The sequence below is a fragment of the Trichosurus vulpecula genome, chromosome 4, assembly GCF_011100635.1.
Source record: "Trichosurus vulpecula isolate mTriVul1 chromosome 4, mTriVul1.pri, whole genome shotgun sequence".
Lineage (NCBI taxonomy): Eukaryota > Metazoa > Chordata > Mammalia > Diprotodontia > Phalangeridae > Trichosurus > Trichosurus vulpecula.
The window spans coordinates 192,428,414-192,452,594 of record NC_050576.1 but is presented as its reverse complement, the minus strand read 5'-3'; the positions used below and the strand labels follow the sequence as shown (position 1 = coordinate 192,452,594).

At 44.5% G+C, this 24,181-nt stretch overlaps 1 protein-coding gene across 3 annotated transcripts in view; it reads left to right on the top strand.

Annotated features, from left to right (window-relative positions):
• ARHGAP27 (Rho GTPase activating protein 27) overlaps window positions 1–24,181 on the top strand; it is a 65,664-nt gene that overhangs the window by 24,781 nt on the left and 16,702 nt on the right. For 2 of the 3 annotated variants that reach the window (XM_036757330.1, XM_036757332.1), the window contains 2 exons: window positions 23,202–23,612; window positions 23,794–23,997. In XM_036757330.1, coding sequence (XP_036613225.1) covers window positions 23,202–23,612; window positions 23,794–23,997 — 615 coding nt within the window. Of the gene's footprint in view, window positions 1–10,119; window positions 10,200–23,201; window positions 23,613–23,793; window positions 23,998–24,181 lie in introns of those variants that run through there. The other variant, XM_036757331.1, reaches the window with a different exon arrangement.

The following is a 24,181-nucleotide window of genomic DNA, read 5'->3' as shown; positions in this document are numbered from 1 at the left end:
ACTCTCTCTGCTGTGCCATCTAGCTGCCCATGTCTCTAAACCTTTAGGCAACTGGTTAGTTAGAGGGGTGGTAGATGTTCAGTGAGAGAGCTGCCATACCAGAAGTTCCCCATGCTGGTCAAAGCCCATATCTTTCAGGCATTGGTGTAGATTCCTTTGTGATGATTCCCTTTACCCTACCTACTGACTCCCTCCCTTCTACCACACTCCTACCCACACTGGATCCAAGGCTGGGATTCAGCACCTAGAAGCCATGATCAGGTGGAAAAGCCATTTTTTCCCCTCTAACAATGAGTTTTTCATTGTGTTTTTGCCTGGCACAAGGACTGGGCACCATGCCCCAAGATACAAGAGGACCGTAGATTCATACCTGAAAGTGACCTCAACAATGATCTCATTCAACCCCCTTATTTTATATGGCAACCAATCGGCTGCCATTTATTAAACACCTACTATGTGCCAGACACTGTGCTAAGAACTGGGAGTACAGAGAAAGACAAAAAAGAACCAGGTCCCCAACCCCCCCACAGTCTAATAGGGGGAGACATCTTGCAAACAGCTATGTACAGATAAGATATAGATGGGAGAGATTTGAGCTCATCTCAGAGGAAAGGCACTAAGTTAAAGAGGACTGGGAAGCTTCAAGGAAGCCAGGAGGTAGAGATGAGGAGAGAGAGCATTACAGGCATGTGGGACAGCCAGAGAGGCTGCCTGGAGGTCCAAAGATTGATCATGGAGGCCATAGAAAGCCACCAGCATTTACTGAACAAGGAGGGGGCATGGTCAGAGCTGTGCTTTAGGAAACCAAGTCTCAGAGAGAGTCAAATCACTCACCCAGAGTCAAATATGTAATTAAGGACCAGAGCTCAGGATTTGACCCAGGTCACCTAGCTCCAAATACCATGCTTTTTTCACCACACCCTTCTTAAGGTGACAGAATAATACTTTAGTGCTACAAGGGACCTTTGCAGTCATCTAGTCCAACCCCTTCATTTTACAGATAAGAAAACTGAGGCTAGGGAAGAGTAGTGTGACTTGCCCAGGGTCACACAGGTAGTGACAGGTAGGATTTGAACCCAGGTCTTCTGACTTGAAATCTGTTTTTGCCTTTAAACTGTGCCGCCTCTTAAAAATAATAGATAGAGCACCGGCCTTGGAGTTAGGAGGACCTGAGTTCAAATGTGGCCTCAGATACTTACTAGCTGTGTGACCCTGGGCAAGTCACTTAACCCTGATTGCTCCCCCCAAAATAAATAAAATAATGGGGACCATACATCCAAAGCTTATAGATTGTAAGTGTTAAAGTCAGGATTTAGCTCAGGTCTTCTGACTCAGCCAGAAAGTACTAGCTGGGGAAGCAGAATGTACTTACACAAAATGGAGAAGGACTGGATGTTGTCTACACACCTTCTCTAGGTTTCGGGTCACTCCCCACCTCTGGCATGTAATCAGATTGAGCCTCTTGACTGGTTTAGTTGGAAATGTTTTGCTTTTGACTCTGTGGATTCCATAGGGTTTTCTCACCCTGTGTCATTGTGATGGGAGCTTCTGGGGAAAATTGAGCTTTGGAGGGAGAGTTGTGTGAGAGAGTGGGGAGAGGAGAATGGACATCCCTACCACTGGATTGTTCTGGGGACCCTAGGGCCTCTGTCTCCTTCAGCATCCCCAGTCCCTAACCCAATCTCAGAGTATGCACGACTCACTTTTGGGCCTGGGGTGAGGAGTGGGGGGAGAGAGAAGAGGGCATGGAGGAGGGAATGGGGCCTCTGGGGATGGGCACCCGAGTCTTGGAGCTCTTCCTCCAAGAATCATTCCCCTGTTGGAGGTTGGAAATGAAGATGCTGATGATGGGAGGGGTGAGCCCCATGGAGTGGGCAGGAAGGGGAGGGTGGAACCTGGCTGCTTGCCCTGAAAAATAAAGGGATCTGGAGTTTAGCAGGATTTGCTGAAGTCTCGAGGGTGAGGAGGGAGGGAGAGCTGCCTGAACACAATGGAACAACAGACCAAGCTGCTGGTCAAGGCCCCTTCCCCCCCTGCCAACAAAGATGCCCCTTCCCTTCAAATTCAGATTTGGACACTTTCTAGCTGTGTGGCCCTGGGTACATTATCTGACCTCCATCTGACTCAGTGTCCTCACCTGTAAAATGGAAGTGGTATAAATAGCCTCTATCTCCCAGGTTGTTGTGAGGATTAATTAAGCTAATAATTGTAACACGCTGGCACATGGTAGGCATAAATACCATTTTCCTTCCTTTCCTTACTTCCTACTGACCTTTGGGTTCTCCCTCCCTCCTTGGAGAAGGAGGCGGGGAGCTTCTCCTGAGTTATCTGGGGCTTTTGGCAGGGCTTCCCTCATAGCCTTAGAGTTTTCTCCTACCACCTGCATGGGGCCTTGACCTCCCTCTCTCTGCCCTCCTATCCCTCCTCATATCCGTGCCCTCTCACCCCTTCCTCTCCCTGGTGGCTCGGTATCTCCTACTGCTCTGGGATGTTTTGAGGTAGGTCCTTCTTTTTTTTCCTTCTTGAGTAGCTGTTTTGGGCATGAGAGCGCGCGCGCGCGAGTGTGTGTGTGTGTGTGTGTGTGTGTGTGTGTGTGTGTATGTGAGAGAGAATGTGAGAATGTGCCACTCTAAGGCCTTGGGCAGTGGAGTAGGAAGGAAGGTGCCTTTATGTTTCACTATTCAAGAAAGTGTGTGTGTGTGTGTGTGTGTGTGTGTGTGTGTGAGAGAGAGAGAGAGAGAGAGAGAGAGAGAGAGAGAGAGAGAGAGAGAATATGTGAGAATGTGAGAAAGTGCCACTCTAAGGCCTTAGGCAGTGGAGTAGGAAGGAAGGTGCCTTTATGTTTCACTATTCAGGAAAGTGTGTGTGTGTGTGTGAGAGAGACAGAAAGAGACAGAGAAAGAGAGACAAAGACAGAGAATAAAGAGAAAGTGTAAGAGAGACAGACTTCCCAGATGTTGAACGCCATCCTCTTTATGAAAGGCCTGTTTCTCCTCTGCTCTGACTCTTTCCCTTGACCATAAGACAGCTAAGCCTGTGGCAGGGCTGTTGGCTGCCGGAGCTGAGTCACAAGTGATGGGCGTACTTAAGGCTTAAGCTTAAGGAGCCTCACAACTGAACCCAGTCTGGTATCTGAGGTCAGGCTGCCGCGTGGGGGCTGGGAACTAGAGGTGTTCTGGTCAGTTCCAAAAATCTATAGATCCTTCCACAGATCTCTCCACACATTGAGTATTGGGTACTAGTGCTTCTTGCCCTGGCTCTCTACAGCCAATATATCCAGCCCCGGGGTCATTTGGGAGCAGAGGGGCACTGGGAGATGGAAGGAGTAAAGGTGTATAGGAGAGGGAAATCCTTTTAATAGCAGAGAGTATAAAGTCTGGCCTGGGCCGGGCCAGGGAGTGGCTGAGGTGGGGTGGGCAGATGGAGTGGGGGCCCCTGATCAGCCAGAGAAGGAATTGGTCCAGAGGGCAGAAAAGAGGAGGAAGAGAAAGCCACCCTTACTGAGATAAGAGATACCCATTAGGGCCACAGTTCTTAACCTGGGATCCATGACCTTTGTTGTTTTTTTATATTCATTTATTTATATTGTATTAATATTATATTTATGAATTTTAAAACATTATTCTGAGAAGGGATCCATAGTCTTCATGAGACTGCCAGAGGGATCCATGATACAGAAAAAAAGAATAATCTCTACTACTGGAACCTAGAGAAAGGGACTCTGTGTGTGTGTGTGTGTATGTGTGTGTGTGTGAGTGAGAGAGAATATGTGAGAATGTGCCACTCTAAGGCCTTGGGCAGTGGAGTAGGAAGGAAGGTGCCTTTATGTTTCACTATTCAGGAAAGTGTGTGTGTGTGTGTGTGTGTGTGTGTGTGTGTGTGTGTGAGAGAGAGAGAGAGAGAGAGAGAGAGAGAGAGAGAGAGTGAAAGAGAGAATGCTTGTACACATGTTGAACTTTCATGTGTGGTTGGGACTGGAGATAATTTGAGGGGAAGTATCCTCTCAGGGAGGGGCTTGAGAAAGTGAAATCACTTCCCTACTACATCATAGTGGGGAAAGCACTGGCCTTAGACTCAGAAGACCTGGTTTTAAGTCTAGGCTTTGACACTAGATGAGTGACCGTGGGCAAGTCACTTGACCTCTGTTTGCTCCAGTTTCCTCACTGGTAAAATGGGAACAATCACAGCACCTACCTTCCAGGGTTGTTGTGAGGATCAGGTGAAACGATAATTCAGCTAGGTGAATAGGATACTGGCCCTGGAGTGCAGAGGACCTGAGTTCAAATCCGGCCTCAGATGCTTGACACACTTACTAGCTGTGTGACCTTGGGCAAGTCACTTAACCCCAATTGCCCTGCCTTCCCCCTCCAAAAAAAAAAGATAATCCCTCAGCCCTTAGCATAGTGCCTGACACACAGTAAGCACCATGTAAATGTTAGCTATTCTTATTATTTACCAATCAGAGGTCATCAACACTTGTGCTACGTGCCTCACAGGATTTCTTGTGGGCCACCATGGGGTACCCTGCTTAAGGGAACTATGTGGAATGGAATCAAAATCAGGCAGAGTTGCTGATGAAACATGGCATGTTACCTGCAAAGGTTCAATTTGAGCCCTCTATAAAGGGAGGCTTTGGGAGGAGTTTATTGATCCATCCTCCAACCCTCCAGTCAGAGGAGAGAAGCAATTGGGGGAGCTGAGAAGGCTTTGTTGTTGTTATACAGTGGTTTCAGTCAAGTCTGACTCTTCTTGACCCCATTTGGAGTTTTCTTGGCAAAGACACTGGAGCGGTTTGCCATTTCCCTCTCCAGCTCACTTTACAGATAAGGAAACTGAGGCAAACAGGGTGAAGTGACTTGCCCAGGGTCACACAGCTAGTAAGTGTCTGAAGCTGGATTTGAACTCACAAAGAGGGGTCCTCCTGATTCCAAATCCATTGCTCTATTCACCGCACCAAGGTGCTGAGTCTCACAATCAGAACCATCAGGAAGATGATGAGAATTCAGGTGATCTGCTTATCCTGGGGGGAAGCATGATGTTGTGTGGAGACTTAACCAAGCAGGACTGTTCATTGAAAATGGAGAGCCCAGTCAAGAAGCTTTTAGGAAGTGCCTGCTGTGAGCCAGGCACTGTGCTAAGCACCAGGGATGCAAAGAGAGACAAAAAACAGTCACTGCCTCCAAGTAGTTCACAGTCTAATGAGGGGAGACAGTCTGCAAACAAGGATGTACCAACAAGCTATAGACACGAGAGATTGGAGTTAATCTGCAGAAGGAAGGCCCTAGAATTAAGGAGGAGTGGGAAAGGCTTCCTGTGGAAGGTGGGATTTTTTTGTATTTACTTTATTTATTTTATGAACTATTTCCTGTTAGAATGTTGCCAGGGAAGCCAGGAGGAAGAGAATTCCAGGTATGGGGGACAATCAGTGAAAATGCCTGGGGTGGAAAGAGGTGTGTGTGTGTCTAAGAGAGAGAGAGAGAGAGACAGAGAGAGAGAGCGCCAGAGTAGGAGAGAGGAGGGAAGGGAGAAACAGACAGGAGAAAGAAAAGACAAGTGAGATAGCGTCAGAGAGAGAAAAACAAAGAGAGAAGAGACAGAGAGAGACTGAGAGACAGGAGAAAGAGTCATAGAGAGAAAAGAAGGAAGAAAGAAAGGATGGAAGGCAGAAAGAAAGGAAGGATGGAAGAAAGGAAAGAAAGAAGGACAGAAGAAAGGAAGAGACAGAGACACAGAGACAGGAGAAAGAAAGGCCAGACAGGAGAGATAGAGTCAGAGAGAGAAAGTCAAAGAGGGGAGAGACAGAGACATAGAGAGACTGAGGGACAGAAAGAAAAGACAGGAGAGAAAGAGTCAGAGAGAGAAAAGAAGGAAGAAAAGAAAGAAGGAGACAGAAGAAAGGAAGAGACAGACAGAGACACAGAGACAGGAAAAAGAAAGGCCAGACAGGAGAGATAGAGCCAGAGAGAGAAAGGACCCCAAGGATCTTAGATGACTCCTCATAAATCCAAAGCTTGAAACAGCTGAGTTATAATTTCTGAAGTTCTTGCACTTGAATAAAGCAAGGCATAGAAGTGATCATGGTCTTAAAATTCCCAAATCCGCTTTTCCTTTCCTGATGCTGGAGGTAATAGGGAGCCACTGTATCCCATAGAGTGCTGGGTGGGACAGAAGAGAGATTCAGACAAAGTGCTCTAGGGAGAGATTGAAATTTTTCAGTTGTCCTCAGACCCTTCTTAGCTGTGACCCTGGGCAAAGTCACTTAACCTCTGCCTCAGTTTTTTTCATCTGTAAAATGACAGCACCTATCTCTCAGGGTTGTTGTGAGGAACAAATGAGATAATGTTTGTAAAAAAAAAAACTCACTTAACACAGTGCCTGGCACATAGTAGGTATTCTCTAAAGCTTATTCCCTCTGCCTTACTGGGGATGGTGCCATGGTAGGGGGGATAGTGGGCAAATCAGGGAAGGCTTCCTGGAGCGGAGCCTTAAAGGAAGAGAGATTTCCACAGATAGAGATGAGAAGGGAGTGTGTTTGTGTGGGGCAGGCTACGTAAATTAATGGAGATAATCAAGGTTAGGAGGAAGTCTAGGAACAATTAGTAGCTCAGTCTGTTTGGAACATGGTCTGTAAAGTATATAATGGGGACGAAGATGAAGTGAACCTGGAAAGGTAAATTGGAAGGCCTTAAATACTAGGATTAGGAGTTTGCCTAGAGGCAGTAGGGAGCCCCTGAATGTTCTTGAGCCAGGCAGTGATGTGGTCATACCCCTGCTTTGAGAAGCTTCTGTATTTTGACTCCTTTTGAATGAAAGAGTCAGGGGCAGAGAGCCTAGTTAGAAGATGATCACAATAGCCCAGGTGAGAGATAGTTAGACCAGCAGTGTCAAACTCAAAAGAGATAAGGGGCCAGTAATGCAAACATAAGGATCTCTGTGGGCCTAATATTCATCTGGTTTTAAAATGTAAGATTATCTGTGCTTTACTGAATTTTTGTTAAATATTTTCCAATTACATTAGATCTTAAATCAGGGTGGTGGCCTTGTGGGGTAGAGACCCAAAGTGTTGAAGGCATAGTTGACCGATTGAGTATGGGAAAGGAGGGCAGGAGAATGGTATGGTGAAAATCTTCTATAAGCCCAAGACCTGGGTTCAAATTCTGCCTCTGATGTTTCTGACCTGTGTGATATTGGGCAAGTCATTTAATTTCCCTGCCCCTCAGTTTACCCATCTGGACTAGGGGCCTGTGAGGACCCTCCCAGTTCTAAATCTGTAGTCTTATAATCTTGTTCTCCTAAGAACCAAGGATGACTGGAGCCTGGGTGACTGGAAGGATGGTAGTGCCATGGTAGCGACAAAGGCCAGGAGCACCATGCTATGTTAGATGTAAGGGGAATGAGTCAGGGGCTTTTGTGGGGTTATAAGTAGGACTGTGTGTGTTTATATGCAGGTGTTGTTTCTAGACAAGCCAGGAGTTCTTAACCTTCTGTGCATTTGTGTGTGTGCATGTATGTAAACATGTGTACATGCATAAACACACGTGAGTATGTGTGTATACATGTACATGTATATATATATACTTATGTGCACATATACATAAACACATAGATAGATAGATAGATAGATAGATAGATCAATTGAGCTCCACCCCACAAGGCTACTGTTATCCTGATTCAATATCTAATGTAATTTAAAAATTTACAATTAAATAAAAATAAAAATAAATAAAATACAATAAAACATAGATATTACACACATATATGTGTGTATGTATCTATGTATGTGTATATATCAAGTGGCACAGTGAATAGAGTGCCAGCCCTGGAGTCAGGAAGACCTGATTTCAAATCTAGCCTCAGTTACTTACTAGCTGTGTGACCCTGGGAAGGTCACATCTCCCTGTTTGCCTCAGTTTCCTTATCTGTAAAATGTGCTGGAGAAGAAAATGGTAAACCACACTCCAGTATCTTTGCCAAGAAAATCCCAAAAGGAATCAGGAAGAGTCATACATGACTCAACAACAAATGTGTGTATGTGTGTGTATACACACAAACTCTCTCTCTCTATTATATATGTATATTTATATGTTTAATATTATTTCAGTATAATCACTTTCCTTTATGATTCTGTCTGAGGCAGCTGGGAAGTCCTGGGCACAGAGATCTGGACCTGGAGTCAGGAAGACCTGAGTTTGACCTGGCCTTCTACTCTCACCAGCTGTGTGACCCTGGGCAAGCCCTTTAATCTCAGCTTCCTCGTCTGTAGAACCCAGCCTCAGGGTTGTTGAGAGGATGGAGGGAGATGATATCTGTAAAGCGCTCTGCAAACCTTGATGTGCTCTGTAAATAAATGTTAGTTATATTAATTTTATGCACTTCAAATCATGATTCTGAGGAGGGGGCTGCCAGAGGGGTCTGTGGCACCAACAATGTGAAGAATTGTGGAGTTCAGGAAGAATTACTGAAATAAATCTGTTTCTGACCCTCTGGCACGCGCTCCCTCTTTGGTGAGCAGACCCTCCCCTTCTTCTCTCCTATGTCCTAACCCAACTGTCCAAACTAACCCGAGCCTGAGGGCCGGCCCTTACTTTTCTAAGCATGCTGTCCTAGAAATACCTGGCAGGGGATGGGGCTGCTCCTTGGGGTGCTGAATCACAGGAGGATTATGAACAAAGCATAAATTATTAGGTCATATGCTGTGGGTCCCTGATGCCAGAGGAGAGTTCTGGGGAACCATATCTTCTGCCCGGCTTTCTGGAACACAGGGGGATGCATTTGGTGGTGTCCTGGGGCACAGCTCAGGGCAGTGGGAGATGAGTGAGCCTCAAACTTATCTGGTTCCTTGGTGCAGTGGGAAAAGAAGAAAACAAGCACTTATTAAGCACCTACTGTGTTCCAGGCACTGGGGCTAAGTATTATCTCATCCGATCCTCATAACAACCCTGGGTGATAGGTGATATTATTATTTCTATTTCATAATTGAGGAAACTGAAGCAGAGTTTAAATGACTTATTCAGCATCATACAGCTAGCTGGGAAAGAAGAAAATAAGCATTGATTAAGCGCCTACTATGTTCCAGGCACTAGGGCTAAGTATTTTCTCATTTGATCCTCACAACAATCTATAGGTGCTATTATTATTCCAATTTTATAATTGAGGAAACTGAGGCAGACAGAGGTTAAGGGACTTGCTCCGTACCATACAGCTAGCTGGGAAAGAAGAAAATAAGCATTTATTAAGCACCTACTATGTTCCAGGCACTAGGGCTAAGTATTTTCTCATTTGATCCTCACAACAATCTATAGGTAACTATTATTATTCCAGTTTTACAATTGAGGAAACTGAGGCAGACAGAGGTTAAGTGACTAGCTCAGCCTCACACAGCTAGGAAGTGTCTGAGGCTGGATTTGAACTCAGGTCTTTCGGACTCTAGGCCCACCAATTTATCCACTGCATCATCTAGCTAGCCGCCTAGGGATGGTGAGGGGAAGAAGTTATACTGGACCATCAGTCCTGATGCCCTGACTTGTCATGAGGATCTGATAAATGTTGAGGGACTTTTGGCTAAGAGACTCCTGGGGCATGTGCCTAGATGTAGAGGGTCAAACTTGCCCTATTTGTCTTTTACTGTAGAAGAAGGGGGCAGGGGGTAAGACAGCAGGAGAGTCAGCCCTGGACACTCTCTCATGAGCTGGCCTCAGTGTCTTGTCCCTGAAGCTTTTTGGCTACCCTGGACCTCCAAAGAAAGGAGATACTCTTTGGGGTTTGGGGGTGATGATCTCAGAAAAATGTGGACAAGGGATTGACTAGACCCCCAGCTCTGCCCTCTGCCAGGGGGCTTCCATTGTCATCCCAGGAAGTGTAAAAATATCAACTCACTTATTAGAGCCCCACTCTGCCTCTCTGTCTGTCACCCCCAGCAACACTTCCGCTCCCTTGGCCCTGACAGGAAATGTGCTGGAGACGCAGCCTCCTTCACCTCTGGACAACTTCTCTTTTTGGGCTCCCCTGTGCCCCATCCCTGAGACAGTGCTCTCTTGGGCTCCACCCCCTAGATCCACCGCAGGGCCCAGTTTCTGGCTGACCTTGAAGGGGCTAGGATGGTAGACATGATTGCCAAGCTGAGCCGGAGACGGAGCCAGGCCTCTCGGAGGCAGGCGGGATGCCTGGGTGAGGGGCTTGGTGCCAAGGACACTTCGGAGGTTGGTATTAGGGATGTGGTGAGAGAAGGACCATCATGGAAGGGGCAGAGATATGGGGACTTTTTTGGGGGGGGGAAATCATAGAACACTAAAATCAAGGGGGACCTTCAAAATCACCCGGTCTGTTATCAGAATGTCACTGAAATAGAGCATAGATTGGAGAACTGGGGGAGGAGGCTGCTTTCATCTGGATTTGAGGACTTTGCAAGGGATGAATGGGGTTTAAATTTGGCAAGCATCATGAGACTTGGGCAGTGATGACGGGAATCTAGGATCCTTGCCCTGTGGGCTCTCTCTCTCTCCATGCTAGGAGAGAGGGAAAAAAGGGTAGACTGATGTGGTAGAGGTGCATAGTGAGGACGGGGAGAGAGCCAGGGTAGATCTAGGGGAGGTGACAGTGCTACCAGTGTGAGAAGGAGGAAGGCCTGGCCTGGGGAGATTGACTTGTCAGGAAGTGCTGTGAGAGGGGTGGGGTGGGATGTGGTAAGAACCTGGTTAGCTTTAGGTGGTGAGGCTGAGAAAGATGGGTGGGACCAATGGTGCAGTCCCACAACGCCGCTTCTGGGCTTCAAGAAGGCTGTATCAGTTATTTGGAGGTCCCTTTTGTGGTGCTCCTGATGCAGAAGCATGGCAAGAAAGTTTTGTGTGTGTGTGAGTGTGTGTGTGTGTGTGTGTGTGTGTGTGCGCGTGTATGACTGAGACCCAGAGGGCACAGCATTCTGAGGAATGGGGTCTATAAATCCCTAGCCTTCAACCTTACGCGCAATATTGGTACTGATCAGTTATCTCCTGCCTGGCTTCTGGGGCCAGAACTGTGGTTTTCTCACCAAGCTCAGCAGAGGTCATTGGCACATTTTGCAGAGGTTGGTGGCTGACAGCAAACTTCCCCTTGAGGGATTGGAACATAATACCATTTTCTGTGAGTGTTGGGGGTGGGGGTGGAGAGAGCTAGGGAAAATGGGCTGGGCAAGAGGCTGGCTATATCTGAACCATTAGCGAGAAGCTTTTCACTATAGAACCTGGCTTGTGGCCTGAACTCTATGGGGTAGCCAAGCCTTCCAGAGGTCACTGTCTAGGGCAGGGTTAGGGTTAGGGGTGGGGAACCTGCAGCCTTGAGGCCAGATGTGGCCCTCTAGGTCCTCAAATGCAGCCCATTCAATTAACTCATTTGGCAGACTCGAGGGCCTAGAGGGCCACATGTGGCCTTGAGGCTGCAGGTTCCCCACCCCTTCGGAGGTCCTCTTGATAATAGTAACAATAACAGGCATTTCTCTAGTTTTTTAAAGTTGGCAAATCACTAGACATATGTCAGGTCATTTGAATGAGGCAGGTATCGTCATGCCCATTTTTATTAGATGAGAAGAGACTCAGAAAGATTAGTGCCTTATCATGGTCACACAGTTTTACAACTGCAAGCAGCAGAGGTGACATTTGAACCTGGGTCTTCCTTCTCTCCAACTGAAGCATTCATTAGTTCAAACTCTCATAAGCCAGAAGCTCCCTATGGCATCCCTGCCAAGTGGTGAGCAGCTTCCACTGAGATGGGCAACTCATTCCTTCTCAAGGCAGTCCCTTTCTCTTTCTTTCATTCTTTCCTTCCCTTCTTTCCTTCTTTCTTTCCATAGGGCTAAGTGACTTGCCCAGGGTCACATAGCCGTTAAGTACCTGAGGTTGGATTTGAACTCAGGATCTCCTGACTCCAGGGCTGGTGCTCTGGACACTGTGCCACCTAGCTGCCCCTGCCTTCTACTTTCTAATTATTAAGAAGTTCTTCCTTATGTCCTACTGAAGCCTTCCTCCTTTCTTGGAACTTAATGATCTTAGCTCATAGTTTTGAAATACTTCATAAAATGCAAAGTACTCTTTTCCTAACAACCTTGTGAGGCTATTTTACAGATGAAGAAACTTGATTCTCACTGAGGATAAGTGACAGCACAAAATCAACCACACAGCTAGTGTCAACACCAGGATTTGAACTCAAAACTCCTGACTCCTAGGTCCAGTGGCGTTTCCATCATATCAGATTGTTTTTCACCACACTATCCACTGGTTTTAGGCTTGCTCTCTGGGGTTGCAGAGAACAACTGCTTCCTTTTTCACAGGCCAGCCCTTCAAAGTTGGCTCTCTGTAGTGTCTTAGACCAGCTAGATGGCTCCGTGGATAGCACAATGGGCCCGGAATCAGGAAAACCTGAACTTAGATCCAGCCTCAGACACTTAGTAACTGTGTTACGTTGGGCAAGTCACTTAGCCTGTTTACCTTAATCCACTGGAGAAGGAAATGGCAAACCACTTCAGTATCCTTGCCAAGGAAATCCTGTGGACAGTGCTGACATGCTGTGGTCCATGCAGTCGTGAAGATTTGGACACAACTGAACAGTAACAAGTGTCTTAGGAGGGCAAGAAAATTAAACCTATATATACCATGTTCATGTTGCTGGCATCTCCTCTTATATCTCCGTGGGGATTGTAGTTAGCACCACCCATCCATGTGACATGTAGGTGACTCATACATAGGATATGAACCTGGGTCTCCGGGCTTCTCAGTAGGCGCCTGTGTAAAGCAGGAGACGATCCCACCAAAGCTAGAAGCAGAGCCACGAAAATGGAAATGTCCCATTCTGGAGTCACTTTTTTAATCATACTTTTTTTCCCCTTGCTCTAGAGGGAGGGAGAGAACAAGCATTTGTTAAGTAAGTGCCCACTGTGTGCTAAGCTCTTTACAAATTTTATCTCACAACAATCCTAGGAGGTAGGTGCTATTATAATTCTCATTTACAGTTGAGGAAACTGAGGCAGGCAAAGGTTAAGTGACTTGCCTAGGGTCACACAGCTAGTTAGTTGTCTGAGGCATGATTTGAATTCAAGCCTTCCTGACTCTAGGCACAGTGCTCTGTGCATTGCACCACCTAGCTGCCAAATGAACATAGACACAAAGCTGGAAGATCTTCTAGGGGTCACAAAGCCCATCCCCACTCAGAGGTGGTTACAGACACTCAAGCAGGAGAAGTAGATAGCATAGGCATAATTTGAACCCGGATCTTCTGAGAACAAGTCCAATGCTTTGCTAGAGGTGATTAACTTCATTATGAAGCACTTTTTCTGACATAGGCCTTTATGGTTCCATTCTATTCAATAAGCATTTATTTATTAAGTGCCCACCATATGCACAATTTTGAGTTAGTAGTGGAAATACGAAGACAGTTCCTGCCCTCAAGGACCTTTTTTTATTAGTTGTGTCCATCTCTTCTGTGACCCCATTTTGAGGTTTTTGTGGCAAAGATACTGGAGTTGTTTGCTATTTCCTTCTCCAGTTCGTTTTACAAATGAGGAAACTGAGGCAAATAGGACTAAGTGACTCGGCTGGGGTCATACAGCTAATAAGTATCTAAGGTCATATTTGAACTCAAGTCCCTCTGACTCCACGGCCAGCACTCTGTCCCTACGTTCTACTGGGGAAGCACATATAAGTAAATACAAGATAATTTGTGGCAGCAGAGAGAGTACTAATGCCCAGGGATATTAGATGTCTCAGTCACTCACATAGACCCCTACCCACGTTCAACCCCTGACCTCATCTCCCATCTTCCTCAATCTGTATTCGGTAGGGATGCCAGTTCCTGATGATTTCTAGGAAAGAATTCCCTGACCTTGCTCAGGCAGTCATCCCCATGGCTATGACCTGCCCCTTCATTCTCAGCAAGTTCTTCTCATATGTGCTGTTACTCTCTCCTGCTTCACATTGGCTCGGCTGCCCGCATTCTGCCTGGGAATTATGACATCAGAGGGCACTGGGCGCATTACTGTTCATTCTCCACTTGTGAGGGGATGGTGGTGGGGACAATGTGTCAGATGGTGAGTATATGGTGAGGGTACAGAATCATAGACTTAGAACTGGAAGAAAACTTAGAGATTGTCTTTTCTAAACCACTCGTTTTATTTTATTTTTCTTAACTTTAAAAAAATGCATCATAATAATTTCTCCTATTTTCCATTAGAATGTACATTCATTGCCAGTAGAGATTGTTTAATTCTTTGGACTTGTATCCTCAGCCCCTAGCTCACTGCCTGGTATACAGCAGGCACTTAATAAATACTGGTTGATTGATTAATATCCCCTCTTCCCATATCAGAATAGTCTCTTGTTACACAGTCAAGCAAAACTGACCAATATAACTATATCTATTCCCATCTTCTTCATTTGGCAACCATAGCCCCCTGACCTTTGGAATCAACATTGGGCATTTCATTTATTCTGGCTGAGATCAGTTGCTTTTTGGTACTATTTCATTTCTTGAAGTCATTGCCTATGTGTTCTCCTGCTTCTGCTCTTTTCACTCTGCCGTAATTTCACACAAGTGTTCCGATGTTTCTTATGATGCACTAATAATATTGCGTTATATTTGTTATACCACATTCTGTTCAATTGTTCCCAGTTGTTGGGTACTTTTTGGTTGCTGTTGTTCGGTCGATTAGTTATGTCTGACTCTATAGAACCCCATTTGGGGTTTTCTTGGCAGAGATACTGGAGATACTGCCCCTGTTGGGCATTTATTGTGCTTCTAAGTTTGTTGCTGCCACAAAAAGTGTCGCTGGGAACATTTTGGCATATATGAGGTCTTTCTTTTATCTTTGACCTTCTTGGAGTATATACCAAGTAGCAGAACTGCTGGGCCAAATATTGTGAACAGTTTAGCAGATTTTCTAACATAATTGGATACTGTTTACAAAACCAGTTGGGCCAATTTGCAATTCCACCAATATTGTATGTGTACCCAACTTTTTTTTTAAAGTTTTTATGCCTTTTGTCTTTATATCAGTCATTTTCCACCTCTATCCAGATTAACCCTTCCTTGTAACAAAGAAGTAAAGAAAAAAAAATTCTGCTGCAGAGACATATCTGACAAAGCACATAATATTCTGTTCTGGCAGTTCACCCACCCCATGTGCTTTTCTACAGCTCCTTCAACATTATTTCCATCTTTTTCACTTTCGCCAATTTGATAATTATGAGATGTAACCTCAGAGCTTCATTTGAAATTCTCTTATTAGTGATTTGAGGCATTCACCCGCCTCATTTTAAAAGACAGCGAACTGAGACTGAGAGAAGTTGAAGCTTGCCAAAGGTCACACGAGGAATAGTAAGTAACAGAGATAGGATCTTAACTTTGGTCCCCTGATTCCAAATCCAGTGCCTTTTTTTCTTAGTCCATTCCTTTCTTCAGCCCTCCATGGGTATGACTAGTGCCCAAGCCTCCTGGTACTTTGAACCTACCCAGGACCCATTGCCTACCCAAGAAGGTTAGTGGACTGTCTTGGAGAGTGATTCCAGTTTACTTTTACCTAGCTCAAACTGGGTATGACTGATCATCTCAGCCAATTATCAGAAGTTCCCTGTGTTTCATCAGTTGCCTTCATTGAATGGTCAATGGGCTATACAGTTATCCCTTCTACATCACGACTTTCCCCATTATACTTTCAAATATATCATGAGTTGGCCTAAGAAATTAAATGGTAATTTTTTGGGAATTTTGCAAAAGCCTCAGATGACATGCAAAGGCCAGCAGATGACACAGAAAAAGTTTAGAAACTCAGAAATGGATAAAATATATGTATAATATTATAGAATATTGAAACATTTTATTTTTAGTACCATAATAACTCTGACTTCCTTTCTGGTATGAAGGGAGGGCCAAAAAATTTTACACAGATTTTTCATATTGTAGGGGCACCATGCCCCTAACCCTTACAATGTGGAAGAGATAACTGTAATTCCAATGATTTAATTAAGGAACTTCTTAATTTTGCTCCTAACGAAGAATGTCCTGCACTCAATTGTTTTATCAGGTCATTTAGGAAAACTCCCAAATTTCATCTCAGATTTCCCCTGATCCATTTCCTTTACAGCAGCACTTTTGGTGGCCTCAAAGATCTGGAAGGAAAGTAGGTGCACCCATCATTGGACAGTGGCTGAACAAATTTTGTTATCATAAGAAATGATAAGTATGAAGAGTTTGTAGAAACTTGGGAAGACCTAGATGAATTGTTGCCAGGCAAAGTAAGCAGAACTAGAAAAACCATTAAAAAAATTCTTGAAATTCTTAAGAACACTGACCAATATAGTGACCAACTAGTGACCAACTCCATATTTCCAATGATAAACCATACTGCCCCTTTCCTAAAAGGAGGTAATTGGTGGATTTTTTTTTTCACTTTGCCCTCTGGTTCTAATAGATTTGGTCAGTTTTTGTTAATGATTTCTTGAAATATAGAATCCAGGAGTTTTTTGGTCATGGCTTTCAGGGAGTTACAATGGTTTCTAAATGATCACTTCCTGGACCTGTTTTCCAGGTCTATTGTAGGTACCCCTTTACATTTTTTTCCATTTACAATCTTTTGACTTTGTCCTAATGTTTCTTCTTGTCTCACAGAATGATCAAGTTCTGTTTGCTTCATTCTGTTTTCAGAAGGTTCGCTATTTACTTGGGTAAAGTTTTCTACCTCCTCTTTTATAAGTTACTTTTTTACCTTATTCTTAATCTTTTTTTTATCTTGAACTTCACAATGCAAAAAAAATCAAAACCCAAACCATGAGCATTTCCATATACAAAATTGGACACAGAAAAGGGATTGTATGAAACAATATCTATCCCATGCCAGTTGCTTTTTAAAAAATCATATAATAAATTCAACCTGTTATTTTCAAAATTACCGCTTTTCTGTGCTTCTCTGTATCTGGACATTTTCACTTGCTGTTCGCCATACCTATTTCCCTTCTCAAATGTATGTGCTGCCTTTTCTGGCTTCAAGTCTCATTTAAAATTCTACCTTCTGCAAGAAGAGTTTCCCAGTCCCCTTTAATTTTAGCACATTCCCTCTGTAGATTATCTCCAATTTAACCTGTCTATTGCTTTCTGTACATAGTTGTTTGCATGCTGTCTCCCCTATTAGATCATGAGCTCCTTGAGAGCCAGAACTGTCTTTTGTCTTTCCTCATGTCCCCAGCACTTAGTATGGTGCCTGGCACGTAGTAGGTCCTTAATAAATCCTTGCTTGATTGACTGTGCTTTCTTCTAAACATTCTATGTTCTTCTATGTACTTTTAAAAATGTTTCAATGACTTTTTTTCTTTTTGCATCCCCATCAATACTCTCCCTTCCCCTTACCACATCCCCAATTATAAAAAAAGAAAGGCAAATCTCTTGCAACAGATAAGCAGAGGCAAGCAGATCAAATTCACACTGTGATCATATCCCAAAATTCCTCTCTGGGGAGGAGAGTGACATGCTTCAGCAAAGGACCTCAGGAGACGTGGTTGGACATTACTTTGATCAGAGTTCTTCAGTTTTTCAAAGTTAGTTTTCTTTACAGTCTTATTGTATAAATTGTTCAGGTTCTGCTCACTCCATTCTGCCTCGGTTCTGACTTCTTGGGATTCTCTGAAATCATCTTTTTTGGCATTTCTTACAACTCAGTAAAATTCACATACCACAGTTTGTCCAGCAACTGGTGATGGACACCATCTTAGTTTCCATTTCTTTTCTTTTTTCCCCACTTTAATTACCTCTTTGGGATCAGGAAGTCGGTTTTGCTTGTGACTGTCCTTTCAGCTGTATTAGCTTTCCTCTTAACCCCCTCCCCCTATATCTGCTTTTTCCCTGTTGAACTTGTTGTATTTCTTCACCAAACTCTGTGTGTGTGTGTGTGTTCGCGCGCGCACGGTGTGTGCATGCATGCACGTGTGCAAACCCTTTTTGTCAGGTTCAACTAACAATAAGGTTCATTGATCCCTGCTACTCCACTCCTCCTGCTTCTGTGTTTCTATACCCCAAATATGAGAAATAACATGTTCCACTCTGTTCTTCCTCCTTTCTACACTCATGTAATCTTTTACTTTCCTCTTTAAAACTCTCAGAACAGAACCAATCCACACCCGCCAGTCTTCTATTATTATTAAATATCTCCCTCAATACTAAATATTGAGGTTCTGAAAAGATATTTGTTTCCTTCTCCTCCAAGGAATATTGGCCATTCATCATCATAAGTCCCTTCTAATTACTCAAATACATTGACCTAGTTTCTAGATTTCTCTTGAATCTTGCATTTGTGTTTCTCAGATCTGGTGTTTTAATTGGGAATATTTGAAAGCTCTCATTTCAGTTCCCTCCCCCCCAATAAGATATTATACTCCATTTTTTCAGGTTAAGTTATTCTTGATCGTAAATCTCTCTCTCTCTCTGTCTCTCTCTCCCCTCCCCCTCCCTCTCTCTCCCCCTCTCCTCTTCCTCTCTCCCCACCAATAGTATATTCTAAGATCTGCTCTTGTTGAAAGAGAAGCTGCCAGGACTTCTGTGATCCTGACTAATTCCTTGGTTCTTGGATTCTTTCTTTCTGACTGTTTTTTCTTTGTCTTGGAAGCTCTGAATTTTGGCTATGACAATTCTGGGACTTTTCCTTTTCTTTCTTTGAGGAGGTGATTAATGGCTTCTTTCCATCTTTACTTTGCCCCCTCCAGCTCTAATAAATCTGAGCAGTTTTCATCTATGATTTCCTGAAATATCACATGAAGGCTTTTTGTTTGGTCATAGTTTTCAGTAAGTCCAAGGATTCTTAAATCACTTCTTGACCCTTTTGTCCAGGTCACTTGTTTTTTGATACCAGATACCTTACGTCCTCTTTTTTTTTCAGTCGTTTGATTTTGTTTAAATATTTTTCCTCCCTTGTGGAGTCATTAATTTCTGTTTGGTCTATTATAATTTTCAAAGAATCCCTTACTTGGCTTAAGTTTGCCATTTCCTGCTCTAATCTTTATTCTCCTTCCAATTCTTTCCTCCAAAGTTTTTATTTCATTTTCTAAATGTCTTGCTTCATTTGTTCCAAATATTCACGCAGTCCTTGTGGAAAATCTATTTTTCCCTATAAGTTCCTGGTGTCAATTGTGGAATTATTTTCTCTTCCTGGGTTGGATTTTTGTGTATCTCTGAATCCATTGTATTTCCTCATAGTTGTCTGTATCGTCTTGTCTTTGCTCTTATCTCCGGCCTTAGGGTCTGAAATGAGGCATTGTGCCAGGACCATCTTCTGCTGTGTTTTGGGGCTCGATGGTCAGCCCAGCTTTGTTGTAACCTAGTTCACCTGGGTTCCTATACTGATGTCTGTCTCCCAGGGTTAGGCCTCCCTTGAACTTTTGAGGTTCGGAGCACTGAATCTTCAGAGCCCTTTGATGGCCACAGAGACCTGGGAGGAAAGCAGGTGCACCCATCATTGGACAATGGCTGAACAAATTGTGTTTTCACAAGAAATGCAAAGTATGAAGAATTCATAGAAACTCGGGAAGACCTGGATGAATCATTGCCGAGCAAAGTAAGCAGAACCAGCAACACCATTAAAAAACAATTCTTGGAAGACTTAAGGACGTTGACCTATGCAATGACCAACTGTGATGAACTCCCCATTTCCAATGATCAAGCACCGCAAGACTGAACACTGGAGACCTCGGAGCCTTTAGTACTTGGGATGTCCCCATATGAGCACTGTCCAGCCCATTCTGGTTACTACCACTCCACATCCCTTCCAAGAGGACTGCTGTGTATTTCCAGCCCCCCTGGGGCTTTCTTGGGGGAGCCCTCCACTCTTTTGATGCCTCCTAATACAGAGCCATACAAATTAATAATTATAATGATAGCTAACATTTATGTTGCACTTACTGTATGTGGTTCACTGTCCACTTAATAATTGTTATTATCCCATTTGATCCTCCCAACAGCCCAGCAAGGCAGGTGTTCTTACTATCTCCTTTTTTACAGAAAAGGAAACTGAGGCAAACAGAGGTGATGATTTGCCCAGGGTCACAGGTTGGCCAGATTTGAACTCACCTTTTTTTTTTTACTTTAATCCATTTTCAACAGAAGTTTGGACATTTGGTGGGGGGGGGGGGGGCTTGTTTTTTTTTTGAGGGGGAAGGCAGGGCAATTGGGGTTAAGTGACTTGCCCAAGATCACACAGCTAGTAAGTGTGTCAAGTGTCTTACGCCGGATTTGAACGCAGGTCCTCCTGACTCCAGGGCCGGTGCTCTACTCACTGGGCCACCTAGCTGCCCCATTGAATTTGCGTCTTCCTGACCAAAGGTATTTGGTATTTAAGCATTGTTCGCTTGGACTGACACTTTTCTGGTAACCCCTTTCTTATGAGCTTCTGGCTTTTTGTGTAGTTCTCAGGGGGAAGACGTTATTTACCACAGTTTCTTATTGTATTTCTTTTTTTTAAAAAAATATATACTTTATTTTGTTAAATATTTCCCAATTACATTTAAAAATTTTTAGCATTCATTTAAAAAATTTTTGAGTTCCAAATTCTCTTCTTCCCTCCCATCTCTTCCCTACTCCTTTAGAAAATAAGCGGTGTATCAATTTTAAAACATATTTCCATATCAGCCATATTACAAAAGAAAACACCAAAAAACCCAAAACAAGAAAAATACCATGAATAAAGCATGCTTCAGTCGGCACTCAGAGTTCATCAGTTCTCTCTCTCTCTGGAAGTGGATAGCATTTTTTCATCATGAGTCTTTCAGAATTGTCTTGGTTTGTTGTTTTGTCGAGAATAATTAAGTCCTTTACAGTAGATCATTACACAATATGGCTGTTACTGTGTACAGTGTTCTCCTGGTTCTTATCACTTCACTTTGTATCAGTTCATTCTTATTGGATTTCTTGATAATTACTTGGACTTGTGCAATTTTTAGGTTTTTGCTGGGGTAGATCTGTTGAAATTTGGTGGCCTGCCCACATTCAGGTAGCCATTCGGGCCAGAAATCTCTGTCTAGTTCTCCCCCACCACAGCTCTTTTTCATTAATAATTTCATTTTTTTAATGTCTTGCTTCATTCCTTCCAGGTACTCTTATAGTCCTTGTGGCCACGAATTCTTTTTCCCTCTGAGGCTTTGTTTGTGGCAGTTGTGGAATTACTACCTTCTGGGTTGGACTCTTGTAGATATACAAATCCATCATATTTATTTATAGAATTTGGTATCTGCTTCTGTTTACTCATATCTATAATCTCTGTTCCTGGATTGGGGCTTTGGGCCAGGACTTTGTTCTGCCCCACTGTGTTTGCCCGGCTGGAGTAGTCACACCCTATTTGGTTCTGAATTCAGTGACCTTAGCTCCTGCTGCTGACTTCCACTTCCTCTGGTATGACTGAGCTCCCAATGCTGGTAGGCTTCAGACCCTCCCCCCAATTCCCCAGATTGTCTGGGTTCCCAGCGCTGGATCTTCAGGGTCCTCTGGAGCATCTCACGTTACAGTTCTGTGGACTTCCAGAGCCAATAGACCACCCCAGGCAGATCAATACTGGCTCTGTGTCTGCCTCTGCGGTCAAAAACCTGCAGGTTTCTAATCAGTGTAAAACTTCCTCGTTCAATCCCTAAGGGCTTCTGACCCCCAGGTAGATGGTGCTGAAGGGATCAGGTGTCCAAGATCTCTGCTCAGAGTTCCATCTTGTTTTCCTTTGATCACACTCGCATTTTTCTGGAAGGATCTCCTTTCTCTCGCTTTTCTAGGTTTCTGACTGTCTAGGTTATAGTAGGTAGAGTGCAGGACCTGGAATCAGGAAGTTTGTTGTTGTTTAGTCATTTCGGTCGACTCTTCATGACCCTATTTGGGTTTTTCTTGACAAAGATACTAGAGTGCTTTGCCATTTCCTTCTCCAGCTCATTTTACAGCTGAGGAAACTGAGGCAAAAAGGGTTAAGTGACTTGCCCAGGGTCACACAGCTAGCTAGTGTCCTAGGCCAGATTTGAACCCAGGAAGATGAGTCTTCCTGAATCAGGAAAACCTTAGTTCAAATGTGGCTTCTGATAGCCTCTAGCTGTGTGACCCTGGGCAAGTCACCTAACTGCTGTCTGCCTCAGTTTCCTCAGCTGTAAAATGGGGCATAATAACACCCTAGTTACTATAAGGACCAAATAAGGTATTTGTAAAGTGCTTAGCAGAGTACCTGGTGTATAGTAGGTGCTTAATAAATGCTTGTTTCCTTCCTTGTTATGTAGTCCTAAATTCGATGAAAGAACTCACTTGCTGTAGTTTCTCTTTGCATTTCCTAATCTTTTTTCAGTTTGGTGCTGTTTTTAGGTCTTTCCTATGGCACATGCATGAGCTGGGCTTCTCTGCCACCATTCACACAGACATCTTTCCTGGAAGTCACTTATGGCTTGACTTTTTATGCTTTACTTAAGCCCCGATGCCACCTATTCCCACTGCCTCCCAGGAATGGAATCATCTTCATCTCTGATTCTTTTTTCAAGGCCCCCAGCTCAGATGCCACCCCCTCCTGGGAGCATTCCCTGATTGCTTCCCCTCCCTGCCAGCTAAATTATTCTCCCTCCCCATTCTCAGATATTCCTATGGCATTTTTTCTGGATCTTCACTTTGCCCTAATACAACCTACCTTGTCCTATCCCTTTTCTAGGCACATGTTGGAATCCCCCTCCTCCACTAGCTTAGGAACCCCTCGAGGGCAGAGACACTTTTAGATTTCTGTTTGTATCCCCAGCACCTAGTTCTATAGTCGTCGCTTCTTAGTAAATAGGTGTCAGATTGATTCCTATTTGGAAAGGGGGTAATCCTTAAAGAGATTAGGAAACATTGGCAAAAGTATCTATCACACCCAGCCGTTTGGGGGAAAAGGCACAAAATAGTGAGAGGGGGCGAGAGTGATGAGTTACAATGGATATTTATCTGGAGTTCAATCAGGAATCTGAATACTCTTCATCCGTCCGTGAAAGTGATCAACTGTCCAGAGGAGAAAGTGAGTGGGTTAAGGACCCCCTTAGGGGAATGGGACCTTAATTAAGAGAGCTCCAAAAGGTGATCATCCCAAGCTTATTTCTCTATTCCTCTTTGACTTCTGATTCCCTTCCTTCCCAGTAACAGGTGGGCCAATGCCTGATGCTTTTTGTTCTCTCTGTTTCTATGACCTCTGACCCTCATTCTTCCCTTCACAGGTAGAGAGTTCTCTGGACCCTGTGTATGTGAATGTGGAGAGGCAGCAGCGAACTCCAGCTCTGGCTCCAGTCCCTGCCCCTGCCCCTGGCGCAACCCCTACCTCCACCGGCCCAGTGTGGGAGACTCATACAGACTCAGGCAGTGGACGACCCTACTATTATAATCCAATCACTGGGGAGACCACTTGGGAATCTCCCTTTGGGCCTCCCGAGTCTGCATCTAGCCCAGCTACCTCTCTATCCCCTCTGGGCAGCCCGGGGGACCCTGAAGCTGAGTGGGATCAGTACTGGGATGAAGAAAGCAGGAGGGTGTTCTTCTACAACCCCCTGACTGGTGAGACTGCATGGGAGGAGTCCACCATCCCTGAGATGCAAACAGAACTTGCCCCCTGTAGCCCCATGGACCAACGGGTAAGGAGGGGATGGGGAAGTTCAGGGGCAAGGGAGAAGTCACCTTGGGGTAGAGCTGAGCTCTTTAGGGTGGTTGAAGGTGGGTGGGGGATGGGCTGAAGGAGTAGAGGACTCTTGGGGAGGGAAGCACATCCAAAATGGTGGAGCCATACACTGATTCTTGACATGGGCTGTGTTCCAGCCACCAACACCAGAGGCAGACTATCCAGAGGAACTGACCTGCTACCCAGATGAAGACTACTCTCCAGGGAGCTCTTACACTGATGCCAGCCTGGGCTCCCCAGCCCCAGGGCAAACAACTGACCCCTACATACCCCCTGGCTGGTCCTGCCACATCACCCCGGATGGGCATTTGCTCTATACCAATCTTTATACACAGGAACAGGTATGTCAGGACTGGGCAAGGGAAGAGCTCTCTTGGAACCCTCTTTCCAATATTCCTCTGGAGCCCCCTTCCGCTCCAAATCTAGTCTGTCATTTCCCATGGCCATCCACTTTCTTTTCTGAAATGTTATCCTCCTCGCCTTTTCTTCCTTCTCCTCTCTCATTCCCCTCCTTTGTCTCTCCTT